The 18,517-nt window shown below is 36.4% G+C and overlaps 1 protein-coding gene across 1 annotated transcript in view; it reads right to left on the bottom strand.

Annotated features, from left to right (window-relative positions):
* Window positions 1–4,938: 4,938 nt before the first annotated feature.
* FGF10 (fibroblast growth factor 10) overlaps window positions 4,939–18,517 on the bottom strand; it is a 78,695-nt gene continuing 65,116 nt past the window's right edge. Inside the window, exons 2-3 of the mRNA XM_046670959.1 lie at window positions 10,290–10,393; window positions 4,939–7,856 (exon numbers count right to left, since the gene is read on the bottom strand). Coding sequence (XP_046526915.1) covers window positions 7,659–7,856; window positions 10,290–10,393 — 302 coding nt within the window. The 3' untranslated portion in view covers window positions 4,939–7,658. The remainder of the gene's footprint in view (window positions 7,857–10,289; window positions 10,394–18,517) is intronic.

Here is an 18,517-nt window from a genome sequence, read left to right as displayed (position 1 = left end):
CTCCTGTGGTTAGATCCAGCATTGACTTAGCACTGAGTTACCGTAGAGTGATTAGCACAGAGTGATTTCTGTAGCAGAGGTCTATGTTGTTGAAGGCCTGCTAGGGAGCGCCTTGCTTGTTTAACTACTAGTTATACAAATGAAGATGGAAGTTGAGATGGTAAAGAAAGGAGGATAAAATATTGAGCACTGTAGGAATCTTGGATATTGTTCGTTTCACCAGTAAATGATCAGAGAAAGAGGACTAAGCAAATTAGGAGAGAAGATTTGGCAAACATGTCTATATTTACAAAATGTCCTTATAGACTTTTGGTACATAATGCAAGCATTCCGTTGTTTTATACATTGTTGGTTCTGAATAGATTTACTAAAGTTTTTTGGAGAAGAGGGACCTTTATTATCTACTCATTGTGGTTGCACACAGTAGGATCATAGGAACCAATTCAGTAATATATTTGGATTCAAAAGTTGATTCTGTAATTCTACCGGGAAAATTAAGACTAAAAAGACGAAAGATAGGCTTGTAAATTAGTGTAAGTCTAGATACCTATTTCTGGTGTAAACTGCCATGGATGCAATGAAATGGAAAGTCACTTGCATCAAAACATGCCTTGGAAGGAGGTAGGAACTGGTGAAGAGAATATCTAATTTCTAAGATGAAAAATACTATTAATATAAATATAGTCTTCTAATGTGCTACTCTGAAGTGGGAAATATTCATTTAGAGGCATAAATTGTGACGTAGTTGCCAATTCCATTATTTTATAGTCATGGCTTCTAATTATAGTCTAATTCCAAATATTTTCACATAAAAATCATTATTAAGAGATGTGTTCATTCATAAAAATTGTAAATTGTCAGGAATTAATAGAGGCTAACATAAATAAATTTATATTTGTATGTACTATTTTGATTTTGTTTATTGTTGTTCCTGTAGTAAGCAGGGAAGGTCAAGATTTCCAAAAACAAGAACTCCCAAAAGGATGTCTATTCCTCACTAAATTTTCTGGCCTACGTCAAAGTCATCTAACTTGCTATGAGACTTAGGTCAAAGGCATTTATTTGAATCTATCATATTTAGGGTCATTGGGCAAACTACACAATAAACTTTTGGGGAAAAGCATGACATGACTGCGGGGATACTGCACAAATCTATGGGTTGATTAAGTAAATATTTCTCGAACAAAACTGTACAATGTACAGTGACATGAGTTAGGAGTTGTTAAGGTTACTCAGTATGAAGGCTGGTGTCCAATAATTCTGGTATAGTGATGTGAAAGCCTTGTGATTCCAGATGTGTCAGACAATCCCTAACTATGAGTTCTGTGAATCTTAAGTTATAGACTCTGTATTCGTTTCCTAGGGTTAACATAACAAAGTACCGTACCCTGGGTGTATTAGACAACAGAATTTCATTGTCTCACTGTACTGAAGGCTAGAAGCCTGAAATCGAGTTATCTACAGGGTTGGTTTCTTCTGAAGGCTGAGAAAGAGAGTAGCTCCTGGTGGTTTGCTGGCAATCGTTGGTGTTGTTTGGCTTCTAGACTCATCACCCAGTCTCTGCCCTCATGATCACATGGTGTTCTCCCTATGTGCATGTCTGTGTCCAAATTCCCTCTTTTTATCAGGACACCAGTCACATTGGATTTAGGGTCCACTCTTCTCTAGTTTAATCTCATCTTAACTACTTATGTCTGCAAGGACCCTATCTCCAAATAAGGCCACATTCTAAGGTACTGGGATTAAGACTTCAACCCATAACAGGCCCTATGTTTAAATTTTGTTTTTTTTTCCTGATAGTAGGAATGAATAATTTAAATAATTACCAATCATTGATTTTATCACTATGGGATATTTATATGCATAGAGAGAAACACGTTAAAAAAATAGAAAGGGAAATGTAACAGTAATCCCAAGTCCCTCATATTAATTGCCTCCAGCAATCTCTATTAATGTTACTGTGGGGTCTTTACTCAATTGAAGCAGCTGAAGTAGGTAGTGGTCTAAACAAAGTCTATCTTTTTCCTGTGAGTCTAAAACGGAAGTGGATTGCGTATAGTTATTTAGTATTACCTAGAGTTAAAAAAGAAGACAATGAGAAAGATAAACTATTGCATTTGAAATATGCTGATATGACTGTTTCTTAAGAGATCTTGGAGGATGGAATGCAGATTCTTAGGGTAAGATGAGGAGGAATGGTTACTGATACTGACTTTAAGATACTATTTAAAAAAATATTATTCAGTTCTTTTGTTACCTGCCTGAGGGTAAGCTTGCATTGTAAAATGAATTTTACATCCAATATTCAATTTATCAGAAAAACAAATAAGATATAATTTGTATCCTTACTTATATGCAATGCCATTTTTCAGTGTTTCTCTCAGTTGGAAAGCTCCCTAAAAACAGATATTTTTCTTAAGTCATTTTTATAGATATTGGCTTAAATGTCACTGATATCTGAACATATTGATAGTGTCACTAAAAAAAAAGCTATTGAAAAGTCTGATGTTTAATTACCGGATGTTAAAATATTTTTAATGTTGAGTTGATGACTGACCCCTAACTTGAATGCTTCCTGTAACCATAAAAAGCATTCTTGTTTTGATTTATAATACCTCGTGAAACACTGATTTTAATTTACTTCTCCTTGAAGGACCTCTCTGAGAATATTTGCATTGTCAGCCGCTTAAAATGACCACAGAAATGATAACTAAATAATTTAGAAAACTGTAAGATGATTTAGGCATTTAAGATGTGTATAAGGTAATTAAAACCAAACTTTAGGAAGGTTGAGGCCTTACTGTAGTTGGTTAGTCTACAGCTGGGGTCACTGCCTACGTTGTAGGAAGGCATATGTTCAATTTACAGTTGTAATGAGGAACATGGGGTGTTTTGATTCTTCATTTGCTGTGCTCATCTCTAGAGGATGCAATTGCCTATATTAAAAAATGAACATAGGCTCTTTTGTGGAGGATAATAAAAATGTGTAAAATAATATATGCCACACGCGTATATGGCTGGCATATGGCTTTCCTCTTTGAGTATGGAATTGTTGCTCTTTTCTGCTATCACGAAGGAGCCACGTGGAAAGGCGCATTGTTAGCCACTTAGGAATGAGACCAATTCCTTTGATCTCATTAGTTGGATCGTGATTATTCCATTTTAATTAATACATGGTGTATAAAAAGGTTTTTTCAGTAGCTTATTTACTTGCAAGGGCCTTTTGAGTTTTATTATTTTCTTATCAGCAAAAGAAAAGAGAAATGCATGTTATAAAGTTTTCTTTTGTCTCCTATTGAATGTATACAAGGCATAGTAAAAGATACAAAGCAAGTTTTTTCTCTTTGTTTCTTTCTTACAATTTTTAGAAAATGAATGGCATTTGAGTTTCAGATGTTTTCTACATGTTGATATATTTGAAAACACTAGTACATATTCTTGGGATAAACTTAAAGAAATACTTAGAATGTCATGTTGTGATATAGGGTGACACTTAGTGGGAGGACCACCTTTTCAGTGAAAATGTGCCTTCATCTCAATGATCATTCTATGAAGTTTGCAGAATTGCTGTGAACCTGTTAAAGATGCGTAAAAGAAGAAAGATCTTGAGACCTCTCTGATTTGAACAAATAGGTGAAACCTAATTAAAATTAGCGAAAAATGTGAGATTTTAAAAGGGAAAGATTGTTTTGTTTTAAAGCCAAGAGTAAGGCCCTGAATATAGCTGGGTTTAAGTTAGTAGTCTCATTTAACTAGTCGTAGTTAAGAACTGATTTGTTTTTGCATCTGCCCAGCCCTGCCCTTTCTTTGGTACACTGCTCCTGACTAGTTCCAATGGTGTGGACTGCCAAAATTAGCACCTTGTCACTCTGTGGTCATGTGATGGAAGCTTGGCCAATCACAATGCCCATATCTTTTGCCATACCAATTGCTCTAGAGGTTGGTATATTACCCAAACCTGGCCAATAAGTTACATCGAGGATGTTTCCATTTTCGGATTTTTAGGAAAAGAGATTTGGGGTTTGGAGTTGGAAAGAAGTAAATTAGAGGCAAGCAGTAGCCAAGTAAATAAGTCCAATCAGAGAAAAGAGGACATGAATGCTTGCGAGGCAGCCAATCTTAGTTGCTTTGGGTCCCAGTTCTGGTGGAACGAAGAGTTTCCCGTTTCTTTCCAGTGTCCTTTGAAAATATCCCTCCTTTATTCTTACAGTTTAGTTCAGTTACAAAAGCCCTGTCTAGTGAAATAGATAACAAGAATTCTTAATCAACGTGGTATTTGTTTGCATGTAAATATGTTACTTCGAATGCACTAGATATTTTCTCTTAAATATTTCACGGCTTCCTACAGATAACTTTATTTAAATAAAGTTTGGACTTCCCTGGTAAGGAAAAGGTAAATTTTATTTTTTGCTGAATAATCATAAACTCTGAAGTAACTACATTAAAATTATTAGAAATGTGCAGCATTAATGCTGATCTATTTAAATAGTGTCCATAACCTTGCTTTGGCCCTGGACCCAACTTGCTTTATTATATATTTTTTTCTCTCTCCTGTTCAAATCAAACTCGTTGGCCGTCTCTATCCCCTTGAAATCAGATTTTGCAGCCTCCTGGCTTTCTTTCAAAAGTCTTTCATTGTTTCACAAGCCATCCTTGTTTTCAATTCATCCTTCTTTATCCACTGTGTAAACTAGGTGGGCCTGAATACTTAGGAAAAATCGAAAGCATTTGGTTGTTATTAGAGTAAGGATAGCTGACTCACACATGTAAAACATTAAAGAAACCTTACAAATGTTTGAGTGAGGTTTTTTTCTGTTGTTGTTTAGGGCTCTGGGGCATTTAACCACATCCTGCCATACACACACTTGAGCTTCTCTCTTATATCAGGTATAGTTTTAGGTTAATAAAACAAACAAAAACAATATTTTTATTTTCTTTTTGCAGCATTTTTATTGATTTATTTAAATGTAACATACTATACACTGTTCAGCCTTTCGGGAGGTAGGAGGCAGGGATTCCCTATCTTTACGAGGAGTCTCCTTGGAACCAACACTCAGATGGACACCCAGTTGTGGCTGACACACCTTGACACCGTGGCCAGGGCCCACACTTCCCACACAGGCAGAGCTCCCCAAATTGTGTTGATTTTTTTTAACATACAACTTTCAGAACTGGAACTGCTTTTCCTTCAGTAGCACAGTCCAGCTGCAAAGGCGACCAGAATTCTATCTCGATATCCAGCAAAGACGTCATTTTTAAATGCAGGAGAATCTCTTTACTCCCTACCACACTGTTTCTGTCTTTATCTCTGTTCTTGTGTGTGTTGGGGGGACGGTGGTTGGGGTGCAGGGTGAGGGAGATGTTTTCTATTTTTGGTTTCTGCAAGCTCTGATACATTTTGCTAGAAGCTGTTTTAGTGTTTTGAGTGCTACAATGATGACTGTTTACACATAGTCTCTTTGGTAATCTAAATGGCTATGTGAAACACGAATCCAGTTTGTGCCCTATTAGCTGTTACCGTGGTCATCTAATACTGTATTTGTTTCACCAAACATTTCATTTTGGTTGTGGGTGGTCCATGTTCATGTGTCAGGTGTAATTATTATTTTAAAATAAAAGAACAAAGATAATCTAGTTCTGATAGGAATGCATTGCATTGTAGCACTCAGACTCAGTTACCAATTAAATTTTAACATACAAATTCCAACCACAAAAATGAAACATTTTTAGAATCTTATTCGTCAAAAAGCAAGTTGGAAGCCACGTACCATGAAACTAGCCATAAGCCGAAACACTCTGCCTCAAACACATTTCTTTTGAAATGTCATACCTTTGTTAAGGAATGAGAAAAATATGAACTTTTATGGGGTTACTTTATGGGAAAGTTTCTTGATAAAGCTAATTCTTAAATAACAGATTAACTGGAAGAGCTGGTTAAGCATTGACACAATTAAGTTATAAGAGAGGATCACAAAACACCAGCCTGTCTAGAGGTTAAACTTTAGTAAAAAGATGCGTTTAGTGAGTCTTTCCCTTGTACCAAAATACTGTCCAAACAATAAAAATAAACTGACCTTTTCAAAACAAGAAATATGAAGATAAAACTTCAGCATCAATATAATCTTATAGTTAATCACTTAAAGTATTTAGAACAAACAGTATTTTTCTACATTTTTTTTTTATCACTACAGACACTGCAAATAAGGCTTATGTACTTATTTAGTGGAATACAATGTGATGATGACTGGTACACTCTTATGTACTGTTTTCTATACCTGCTCTAACAAAATGAATTTCCATAGGGCTACATTATGGAACCTTCCAAAGCTCTTTAAATTTACAGAAAATAAGTTTTATTTGGTTTTGTAAAGACTAGATCATACAGCTTGAACAGGTTTCAGTATATGGTTACACATATACCAGAATATATTTGCTCAGTTTAAGCCCCTGGGAGAGTTGCACTTCATACCAAATTCCTTGATAGTTCCTTTGGGGGAGATGCACTATGTGAGACTTAGAAAGGGTTCTTATATATGCAGACAGCCTCTTAAACACTTACCACTGTGACATATGGCAAAAAATTGTTAGTTAATAATGAGGCTACGCTACTAAAATGTATTTAACAACTATTTTTCTTTCTTTTAATATATTCTTGGAGACCCATTGATGTATTGAAAGAGAAGAATTTGGCCTTCTGGTCTATTTCTTAGGAAAGGAGGCCTTAGGAGTGGTGTATGTTTTTAAATGATGGCAGACATCTCTCACTCAAGACATGCCACAGCACTGTCATATTTATTGTTGTCGATTCTTACAGAAGAAGTGCAAGTTAAGTCAAAGGCTAGCATGTGGGGCACTCGCACTGCTTTCCTAATCTCATCTCCCATTCATGAAGTGTTTGCCAAGTTTTAAAAACACTTTGTCATGAACATGCGTGTAGTGTGCTGAAGAAAAAGAAAAGGTAAATCAGAGGGTAGCTGCTGAGGATACTCTTTAAAACCCCAAAAGATATTTAACATCCTATTAAATAAATAACTTAGAAAGAAATAGAAAGGGATGAAGGCAGAATGCACAAGCATACCATAGTATTTGTTTTGTTAGAACAGTTTCACACTAACATGTTTACATTTTTTAATCCTATCCAATTCTTCCATGATGCCACGCCCAAAGCTCCTTTGGTTGTGCATGTGATATGACCCAAGTGCTTTCCAGTAAATGCTCGCGTGTCTTACTGCTCATTGAATCATTAGGCTTGAATGAGCAATGAAAGTCTTTGATATGAGTTCGTATGCCATAAATAACTTTCCCAAAAATCATTCAACAGATTGTTCTGTGTTCTTTAAGTTCTATCTCAGAGGCTGCAAAACAAAAACATAAACCAAAAACTTAACCAAAACCCAGCCACAGTGTTGTTTGCTTAGGAATAACTTCCATCTCATTTGATCTGCCTACATCTCAATTATAAGGCATGACACAGAACTAATGAAAAGAACATCATATGTCAGCAGTGAGCACAAAAACCTTCAAAGACTTCCTTTCTTTCAAGCAAGCAGACATCTGCAACGTATCTGTGCCATTGAGCTACTGTCTTCATGAAGAATACCAACTATTCCTGGCACAAGAGCCTTTGGTTCTATCGCAGCCACCGACACTGCCTTCCTCTACGAGTGGACCACCATTGGAAGAAAATGAGCTGAGGTGTTTTTCCTTCGTGTTTTCTGTCCTCTCCTGGGAGCTCCTTTTCCATTCAATGCCACATACATTTGCCTCCCGTTGTGCTGCCAGTTAAAGGATGCATAGGTATTGTATCCGTTTTCCTCTATCCTTTCCTTCAGCTTACAGTCATTGTTAAATTCTTTCTGCAAGGGAAAAACAAAATCTTTTATTTCTGTGGTGATGATACTTTATTCCATTTGACACAAACCATCCAGAGACGTCCAGTTCAGGGGTTTTATTTGTTGTTGCCATTTATGCATAAGTTGTGTACCTAACACACACTTTCAATAACAGAAGAGTAAAAGTCATAACCACAAAACAGCTTCTACATTTGAAGCACATGATTCATTTTAGTTGATCATCATAACCACATATTGGGACCCTTTTAAAAAGCTGGTGTACTTTAAATATGACATGGTTTAAGTGCATAGAATGGTTATCGAAATGCAAACATTCCACTAACAGTATTTGTGATGAGTCAATGATAAAGAATAGTGTTATAATCCTTCTTTTCAGAGTAATGACCAGAGTCCCATGAAAAGAATAGAATTATAGGAAAAAGGTGGGCTTATCAAGTTTGCAAACTTTATCTACCTATAAATCCATAATAAATATACACACATTGATAAGAAAGCAGATCTTATAGCAGACGCATAATAGTTCTAGATAACCGAGAGGCCACGGGGGTGGGAGTGGGGGATGTCTTCCTCTGTTCCAAATACCAGATTTCTCAATTTTGTAAATTATTTATAATTTTCCATAACTTGGAATTTCAGTAAATTTTACTCTGAGTCTAGGAATGATTGAAAACAAGGACATGGAGAGCATAGTCTGTGATGGGCTGAGCTACTTGGAGAGGTAGGTAGTTTTATGCAGTGCACAACCCTGTGCCCTATATGGTTCTAAGTGCTGGGGAAATGTTGGGGGACAAGGCAGACACTGTTCTCTTGAAATTCACAATCTACTGAGAAAAGACAGTCAACAACAAACACATAATGAGAGAAATATCTGGTAAGTGCCATTGCACATAATTAAAATGGGGTGATGTGATAGAAAGCTCTTGGGTGTCTACTTTAGGTAAAGAGATAAAATGAAATGTCACAGACCTTGGAGCTCAAGAAGAAGCATAGGCATAGTACATGAGCTGTGCTGGGAAAGGGAAAAAAGTGGGGGAATGGGAGGAAAAGTATTAAGCAGTTTTATGACACTTCATTTGAGGGTTATCCATTTCTCCTTGATGTCACCTTTTTAAAGAAATATACTTTATCAATTAAAAATTATTTTAATCTTTTATTGCAATTAGAATTTTCATGTTTTTCTTCCGCAATCTAAATTCATTTTAGCTGGCTTTAAAGCATTGGTTTTGACTGTATGTGTGTATCAGCATCTCTTCAAAGATATATACCTGGTCCTTTTACCCAGTAATTCTGGATATAGTAGATTAAGGAGGGACCTGGGCATGTTCATTGAAAAGGAAAACAAAAATGCCTCAAAAGTGATATGCGAACCCCTACATGGAGCCACATTTTAAACAAGGTCCATTACTCTTCTAGGCTCATTAGTAGAGCAATGTAAATGGGAAAGCTTAACTAAAATTCCTCTAACTCCACCCTCACCTCAAAAGCATTTACCTTAGCCACAGGGACCAACCCAAAGAACGCCTGGCTCCCCAACTGTAACTGGACCTGATATAATTGAAATGCAAGGCTATCCCATATCCAGACCAATGACGGAATCAATTTTCAATGATTCTCAAATTGTGGTTACCAAACCAGTGGCATCAGGAACACCTGGGACCTTGTTAGAAATGCAAACTCTTAGCCCCTACCACAGGCTTACTGAATCAGAAAATCTGAGAGTGTGTTTTGGCAAATCCTCCCAGTGATGCCGACACTCCAGTCTGAGAGCTGCTGACTCTAGGCAGGCACTGCAATCATCCTTATGCTAATCAACAAAATAAGTTTATTTTCACATTTTAAAGTGATATCCCTTAATCCTTGCTATGGAACACAGGGATGTATGTACCCAAAGCACTGGCTTGATACCAGCTCCATAACTGAATTAATGACTATTGTCTGGGTAAATAAAATTCTGGAGTTTGAATGGCACACAGCAGGATGAATTTGTTGATATGTCTCTCCATTTCAGATTTTAATAGAATACATAAGATCCGAGCCCCTGTTTTAGCTTCAACTGTAACACACACACAGTGTATGGTTTTCTTCTCAATTCAAGATCTTTGTTTGCAATGATTCTTCTACAAGTTGTCTGCAGCGCCCGTGCCAATCTGACTAGATGCTTCCGTGAGAGTCTGGTCAGTTAGCTCAGAACATTAGCATTGACTGACAAATGCCAGCAACAGCCTGTGTGGCAGACTAAGGGGTGAACAACAGAGGAGATTATAGAGTTGGAAGAGCTGCCTTGCCAGCTCTTGAAACGCTGGTGACCAGCTCACTGTGGCTCTATTTACTGGCAAGAGAATGATAACAAAGCTATTCAATGTCTGCGGGAAACATTCCAAAACTGTGGTAATGATTTATTGCAGTAGATTTTGAAAATAAAAGCAGAATACTTACTGAGCCATAGAGTTTGCCCTTCTTGTTCATGGCTAAATAATAGTTGCTGTTAATGGCTTTGACGGCAACAACTCCTATTTCCACTGAAGTTATTTCCAGGATACCTAAAACATATAATTAAAAAATGCTAAACTTAAAAAGTCACAGAAATTTAGTTGAAAGAAGGAAAAATCAGAGGAAACTATTAATTTTATTTTTTGATGGTTTTAAAAATCAAAAGATTAAAAAAAATTGGAACAAAACCCCTCAACCTCTTTCAATGTGACTAAAAACCCAGCAACTACATGCAAACAACTAGTAAGTCTTTAAAAGAATTCTCTGCATTTTACTCTGTGTATATAGGGGGAAATATTGTTTTAATTAAAATGCTTCTTTTGCTAACTCTGCATTTTCAACCCCATAAATATTGAAACAACTCTACTCGTGTTAGCCCAGATTTCACAAAAGCTTATCAGAGCACACATCTGTACTATGGTATTAAATTAAATCTACAGCATATGTCAATAATATGTCAGATTACCTCAATCTGTAAAAACAGTGGTAAACTATTTCTTCTTTGTAGGACACTTAGATAAACTAAATCTCTTGGCTACATTTAGCTGATAAATCCATTTTTGGCAAATGTGTCGACATTCTAAGATACAGACAGACTAATCCCAACATCCATGTTGTCTTTAAAATAGCAGAATCACTACTCTGGGTTGGGAGAAAATCCATCAGCATTGTTGAAGTGTTTTTTTTTTTTCTTTTTCCTGGAAAGAATGAAGAACTGAGGGAATTAGTAACTGACAGACAAGACCCTTTCCCCTAAGACATAAGTTTTGATTGGTGCATCTAAAGATAATTTTCTCTGAAAAGTTTGTAGGTAATTATAAGGAAGGCATTTGATCTTCTACTCAGAAGTGCCAAACTACTTTAGGTTAAGAAGACCTCAGGTACCAAAACTCCTTCTTATTTTGTCACTCTTAGGAAAGCTTTCTCAGAGTAGAGAAGCAGCATTGTGATTAGCAAAGGCACCTGGATCCAGAGTGTTTGGGTTTGAATCCCAGATTTGCATTTATTGGTGAATGACGGCAGAAGTCACTAAACTGCCTCTGTCCCAATTTCATCTGTAAAATGGGCAACATAATAGTACCTCCCTTGTTATCTTATGAGGATTCAATCAGATATACATATAAAATAATTAGAACTTGCCTAGTGCTTAGTGTTTCCTTAATTATTAACAGAGGGAAGTTTTCCTTTAGGGGTTCTAGATTTTGGAACTTCTTCTTCAACAAGCTAGCTAAATTCTGAGCAGAATATACAAATTCCCACTGGCTTAGCCCATAAGATCTGAAAGTTGATCATACGTTATCATTTATCATGTATTACCTATCACAGGAAATACCAGAGTAAATTTGGTCAACAAATTGTATGTTTATACTCTTCCCATAGGAAAAGAGTGGCTTGTTCTCAAGATATGAACGCCTTCTCTCCTTCCTTTCCTTCACAGGTTGATGAGCCACGTGGAGATCAACAGAAATGTTTGAGTTCCCTCATTGTGAAGTTCACATAACTAAAGAGACTTGGGCCAGAGCTACGTGCCATGGACCATTCTGTGCATGTGTCCTGTAGGAAACCTCTGACCTAACACAGCACACCTCTCGCTAATAGAGTCAGACAGATGTCAACTGACAAGCTCAAACCCAGGAAAGTTTGTGAAGGGTGAAGGAGACACTACTTTTATTTTTAACATCCCTTTCCCTTATGCTGGTAGTTGCCTTCAAGGTACAAACGCATACATACACACATTTATTTGCATATGTTAAAAAGTGCTTTCTTGTAGTTTATTTCTTTAATTCTCACAACAGTCCTCTAAGGAGACATGACTAGTCTCAATTGCAGATGAACAAATGGAGGATACTGAGATTATGTAACTCACTCATAAGGTGATAAAGGGACATGGGTCAGTAATGATGGACCCAACTCCTAAGCCTCTGGCTTCCAGACTCTCTTGCTCTCGATCTCTGACTATTTTGCCTCTACATCATATCTCCTCCCTCCTTCCCATTCCCACAAGGCATCCTGTTGGAAAACCATCTGACAAAGTGACTCATCAAGATAATAGTCATTAACAGGCATGCCACAGAGGATGACGTCTGAGTCTCAGAGAAGGAAATCTAATGTACTTTATGTCACAAGCAGAAGATATAGAGCAAGGCAGGCAGTAGAAATCTGGGGCAAAATATTTAGGCTGCTATTTACTGTGCCTGCCTGAGAGGCAAGTAAATACTGCCAGTAAATTGCAAGGTGTTCTCTATGTATGCTTTTGTAACTGGAAATTATTAGAATGAAAAGGAATGAAGGATTATTTTAGCAAAGAATAAACCAAGGTTTTTGAAGGTGAATGAGAAGTAGTGGGATTAAGCTACAGTAACAGACTGAGCTGGCAAAAGGAAAAATGTTGTGATATAAATATTACCAAATCCTTGACCAATTGTTTCTGAGAGTGCCTACACATAGAAGACCATGTTTAGTTCAGAAACAACTGGGTTTCTTTCTGCTTTCCACAAAATAGAAACTCAATATTCAAAGAATCCATTAATCAATTAATGATTTTTCCCACTCTGCAACTAATTAAGGCTAGCTTGAAAAGGTTCCGTATGCTTTAAAATAGAAAGCAGGACGACCTAGATGATTTAAAGTTCTTTCAAATTCTGAAAATAATTTTTTGGATACAGCATATGGCAGTAAGTCATAATTTGATAATCTTGTGGGTAATGGACAATGACTGCCTTTATTATACATATCTGTGAATGTAAGAGTGACCTTCTGAGGGACTCGAGTCTAGAGGGCTTGTCTATTTTTCATGAAGAATCTCTCCAGTGTTCTCTGTTTTTTGGTGAAGATGATCAAGTTTGCCTATAAAAGTATTTTTGGAAAGGAGCACCAGAATTTTGTTTGACAATTGTTAGATTAATGACTTATAGTTCTTGTATATAGTATATAGTTATATATTTTATATATGTATATATATATACTTAAAGTAAATACTTTGATACAAAATTAAATGCCCATTGAAGTACAGACTACTAGGGGAAAGTAAGTGAAGAGCATATGACATCTCTTTGTTTTTCTTACAACTTATGTGGACCTACAATTATCTCAAAATTAAAAGTTGTAAAAAAGCACTGTTTTGTTACTCAAAGAAACTAACACCTGAAATTATATCATCAATAAAAGGCAACATAAATTATATTTTCTATTCACATAATACAGATATTTTATAAATTTAAAGACATATTCTTACAGTGACATTTAATTATTTATATTAAATTGTAACCATATAATTCATCTCAAAATACGAATACCCTAGATGGTATTATAAATCTATTTAAGGGCTTTTGGGCAGTTTAATTCAAACATGTGGGAAGACCTATGAGGAGAAGGGCACTCTTAGGAAATGGGACTATAAAGTCAGGTTATAGCTCTCCTCTTGCAAAGCCTATGATCTACTGGGAATAAAAGATAATACACAGAGAATTACAGTAAAACATATTAAGTGATAGTAAATGCTAAAATGTAAGATGAGGGGGGCAAAGATAAAGGCAGGGTTGTTTTTGGGGGGGGGGGGGCAGGAAGATTATCCCTGAGCTAACATCTGTCCCAATCTTCCTCTATTTTGTATCTGGTATGCCATCACTACATGGCTTGATTAGTGGTGTATAGTTCCGCACCTGGGATCCAAACTCACAAACCCCGGTCCACTGAAGCAGAGCACCCAAACTTAACCACTGCGCCACCAGGTTAGCCCATGTAAAGGCAGTTTTTATTGGCTGGGGCTCCAAGGCAGACTTACTATTGGAAATGAGACCTGAACTGGGTTTTGAAGGTTGGGTAAAAAGCATCCAGGGTATAGGTAGGAAGACATGAGCGAAAACAGTAAGGTGAAACAGAATTTTGTTTTCAGAAAAATCAGAAGTTTGGTTTACCAACTGGAGTACAAGGAACAAGGCAAGAAGTTGTGAGAAGTGAGGCTGGGGAGTAAAGTCAGACTCAAGTTGTCAACCTTTTGTACAGACTCAGGATTTTGGCAAATAGGAAGTATTTTATCTAAAAATAGATAACTTTTTAAAGCACATATTAGAAAAAGCTAATATTTAGCAAATTCCTTTAAGTGAATAATAACAATCTTTAGTTTCTTTTGAGTTATATTTGAAATCCTAAATAAAGTTTGATAACATTACAAAAGTGATTGTGACAAAGATCAGCTTCTATTAATGGGCAAATTCTACCTAATGATGCATCACCACTCCAGTAAGGGGCAGGATGTTGGAAACTGATGCACTCCAAATGGAATTTCACGTAAATCATCTTTTCTTTTAACTTGCAGGACATGAGTTATGTTTTGACAAATCACTGAGTAGTTAATCTGAGGAGGTGACCATTCATAAGTAACTTTCCCAGTTTATGCTTCTCATCCTTCTCCAGAAGAGAAGCATCTGACCTATTTTTTCCCCAGCAATCAAGTTAGACCAAGACTACTTCTCTTTTTGGGCTATTGGCCTGGATGTTGACTTTCTCCTTAAGTATTTTTTCATGGACACAAGGGGATAAAGCAAAAGGCAAATAAAACTTTAATAGAATGGATATAGACAGGGGAAAGCCAGACATAAAAAATAAAGCAAAATCCTATTATCTTCTTCTTGATAAGCAGAACATGAATATATAAAGGATTCCTAGAGAATATGTGAGTAAATTAATTTAGCTCACATGTATTAAGCACCAATGTGCAGGTTTGTATTAGCTGTCACGATGAGAGGATGCAAAGACAAACAAGACACAGTCTTTACCTTCAAGGAGTTTTAAAACTGGGTAGCATAAGGACACATATAGTTAAAGTAATTACAAAGAAAACATATTAAGTGTCATATGAGAGAGAAAGAAGTCATCCTGAAGATGGTTGGTGTTTGAGGTGAACTTTTAAAGTGGAGGATTTTAACAGGTGGGAATTTGGAAAGTTGAGAGGAATATTCTAGGGAGAGAAAAGTGAATGAGTAAAACAAGGCATGGAAGAGGGAAAAAAGCTCAGTGTGAACTTGAGCCACAGTTGGCTTTCTCCACCAATTGCACCTTGTGGGGGCCACTCACAGTAAAAAGAAGCGTTCTGCTTCATTGAGTAGCAGCGGTGCCTGCCTGCATGAGGAATGGACTTTTCAAAAGATTTGTTGTGAAACTTGAAAGCAGTGTAATAGCTGACAGAGCTTTATGAATTCAGAATCAGTCACGTCTGTTATTTTTCTTAAAGCATTTTAACTCAAAATAGATTATAATGCTATGTAGTTGGATAGTTTTAGGCAATGTGCGGAAACACATTATTATTAGTGTAATATAATACACAAATACTAGCCTCTCTAAAGTCAATCTCTTTCTCATGAATTGTTGTCACTATCCCAAATAGATCTATTACATCCTAATATAGAAAGACCTATGGAGCTCCTCAGGCTTGTTATCACATTTATACTGTATACATCAGAGATTACGTGGCCATACCCCAGACTGTGGGCCTAAATGGCTCCAAATGTGGTCTTCAGTTCAGAATCACTGTGGGTCTTATATCCTTAATTGTGTATCTTTCTCAAAGAACCATAGCAATCACGATGGTCTTCTTTTTTTTTTTTTAGAACAGTGCACATAGTTCATAATATGTGTTTGATACATATGTATTGAATGAATCAATAAATGGTCAGTCCAATGACTGGCTGAGTAAAGGAAAACTGGATATATTAAACACAGAAATGTTTTTCTTTTGACAATAGAGTCATATTTGTAAAAGCTGGAGATGAATTAATAGTTCTACAACAAAATAAAATGAAAGTGAAAGGAAAAGTAAATGTCAACATATTGTATGCTTCAAAGGAAAAGTTAGTGAATTACAAAATACAAATTTTTTTATTACTTAAAGGTAACATATTATAAATCTGAAACTACTTCAGATTTTCTAAATAATATATGCAAGGCTCTGCAACTATTCATTATGAAAACTGTGAGAAAAGGGATCTTGAACATGGATCAGAAAGGCTATCTAGGGTGTGAAGGCTGTAGTCAGGGCAACATTCTTGGTGAAGGAAAACACCATTCAGTTAGGTAAAATGAATTTAAAGACAGTAAGTACACACAAAAATCAAGAACTGATGCAGAGTGACTCTCATATGTCATACACTTTTATCTCTCATTCATATCTCAGTGAATCTTCACAAAATATATCAAGTAAGCATTATGTTCTATAAATGTTGAAACTATGCATTGGAAAAGTTAAGTAAATTGCTGAACATATACTCACTAGAATATGGTAGATTTGGTGTTTGGATCCAAAGCCCATTCTCTTTGCACTACATCAAGCTTTGTTGAATAAAGTTGAAAATGGCGAAATAACAAAGGCAATGATAAAGATAGTTTTCCCTGTTCTAAATACTTTTCTCCATATTTCAGCAAACAGTTGTTAGATTACAAAAGTATTTTATAGAGTCATACCATTTAGTCACACAAAGGGATTAACTTCCATGTAGATTAATTTCCTAGGTAACTAACTCTATAGCAGTCAGACTTTATTCATTTAAAACAATAATCTGATGCCTAAATCTTCAAGTTTGCTCATTTCCTTGATCATGTACGGAACTTACCAATCCAAATTTAGTGTTTTTCTTGATGACTCAGAGTCATCCACATTAGCTCTGATGACTTTCTCTGCTGTGAAAGTAGACAGCGCTCATATTTAAAACAAGTACATATTTAAAACAATCTGATACATTAATATGTAATCTTATTAGAATCGAGTTAAAAATATGAGCAAGGTTTGGCGATGTTCTTTTCTGAATACAGGACATGAGGTTTCGGGTAGAAACCCTGGCATCTCTTTTTGATAGTCTCTCACTTACATTCCAGAAAGTGGATATTTACACAAATGTGATGTTACAAACCTGGGGAGGAGGCTGGCCGGTGGCACAGCGGTTAAGTTAGCACGTTCCACTTCAGCGGCCCAGGGTTTGCTGGTTGGGATCCCGGGTGCGGACGTGGCACTGCTTGTCCAGCCATGCTGTGGCAGGCGTCCCACATATAAAGTAGAGGAAGATGGGCATGGATGTTAGCTCAGGCCCAGTCTTCCTCAGCAAAAAGGATTGGCAGCAGTTAGCTCAGGGCTAATCTTCCTCAAAAAACCACAAAAAATCTGGGGAAAACATAAAAATATGTTGCTTTGTGTCTAGGACAAACATTTGTTTCATCATAGACATAAAAATAGTTAATATTTATGTTCATGATGAAACAAATGCAGTAATTTTTCCTATGTTGTAAAAACGATAATAGATAACTTGCAAATGATCTAATGGGGTAAAATTTTGCTTCATAAACAGTGGTGTTGAAAAAATTGTAGAGTAATTATTGTTTCCAATAGAGTTAGTTCATTTACACCCGTGAGTTTGTTGAAAATGTGATTCCGCTTATGCTTCTTGACAGTTAAATGCTGATTTACATCTAGGAAGTCCAAAAGATTCTAGGTCTATGTGACGACATCCAGAAAAAATACATAACAGTTTTCAGTACCTAAACAATTTCCATCATAAGAATTAGAAATAGTTCAAATATCAATGCTTTCGTCTCTCTCTAATGTGAAACAGGGCTAAAGTAAGTGAAGCCTCAACACATTATGTGAACTGTGGAACACCCACACAGTGCAAAGGACATTCCTGAACGTATGCTAAGAGACTGGACCAAACTTCAGCGTGGCTGCCACCTGCACTCGGCTGTGTCTCTAAAAGGGACCCCAGCCCAGGCCCTGTGCTGAGTCTTTACTTAAGAAAACGAAATGCTGCCAAACCACAAATCATAAACTGTTCCCACCTATCTTGCTAAACCATTTTCAGTAATTCTCTGCTTGCCCCTTCTCTCATTTTTAATTTCCACACAGCCTCTAGTCTCCTTTGTGCCCCCCTTTTTTCACTTCCCCATAATCTCTTTCTGTCCTCTATCTGTTCTCCCTTTAAAACCTCAGTCACTTTTGTCTTAGTTGGAGTCCAGCTCAGTTAACACTGAATCTCTCTCTCTTACTGAAGTAGTCTGAAAAAAATCTGTCTTGTCGCTTTTAACAAGCACCTGATGATACTGTTATTTTTTGGTTTGTTTGTTTGCTTGACAATCACATAAGACCAAAAAAATCTTATGGAGTTTATAGAGTAGAAAACTGTCACCAA

This window comes from Equus quagga, chromosome 9, assembly GCF_021613505.1.
Source record: "Equus quagga isolate Etosha38 chromosome 9, UCLA_HA_Equagga_1.0, whole genome shotgun sequence".
NCBI classification, from domain to species: Eukaryota; Metazoa; Chordata; class Mammalia; order Perissodactyla; family Equidae; genus Equus; species Equus quagga.
This window is presented reverse-complemented; position numbering and strand designations above follow the sequence as displayed.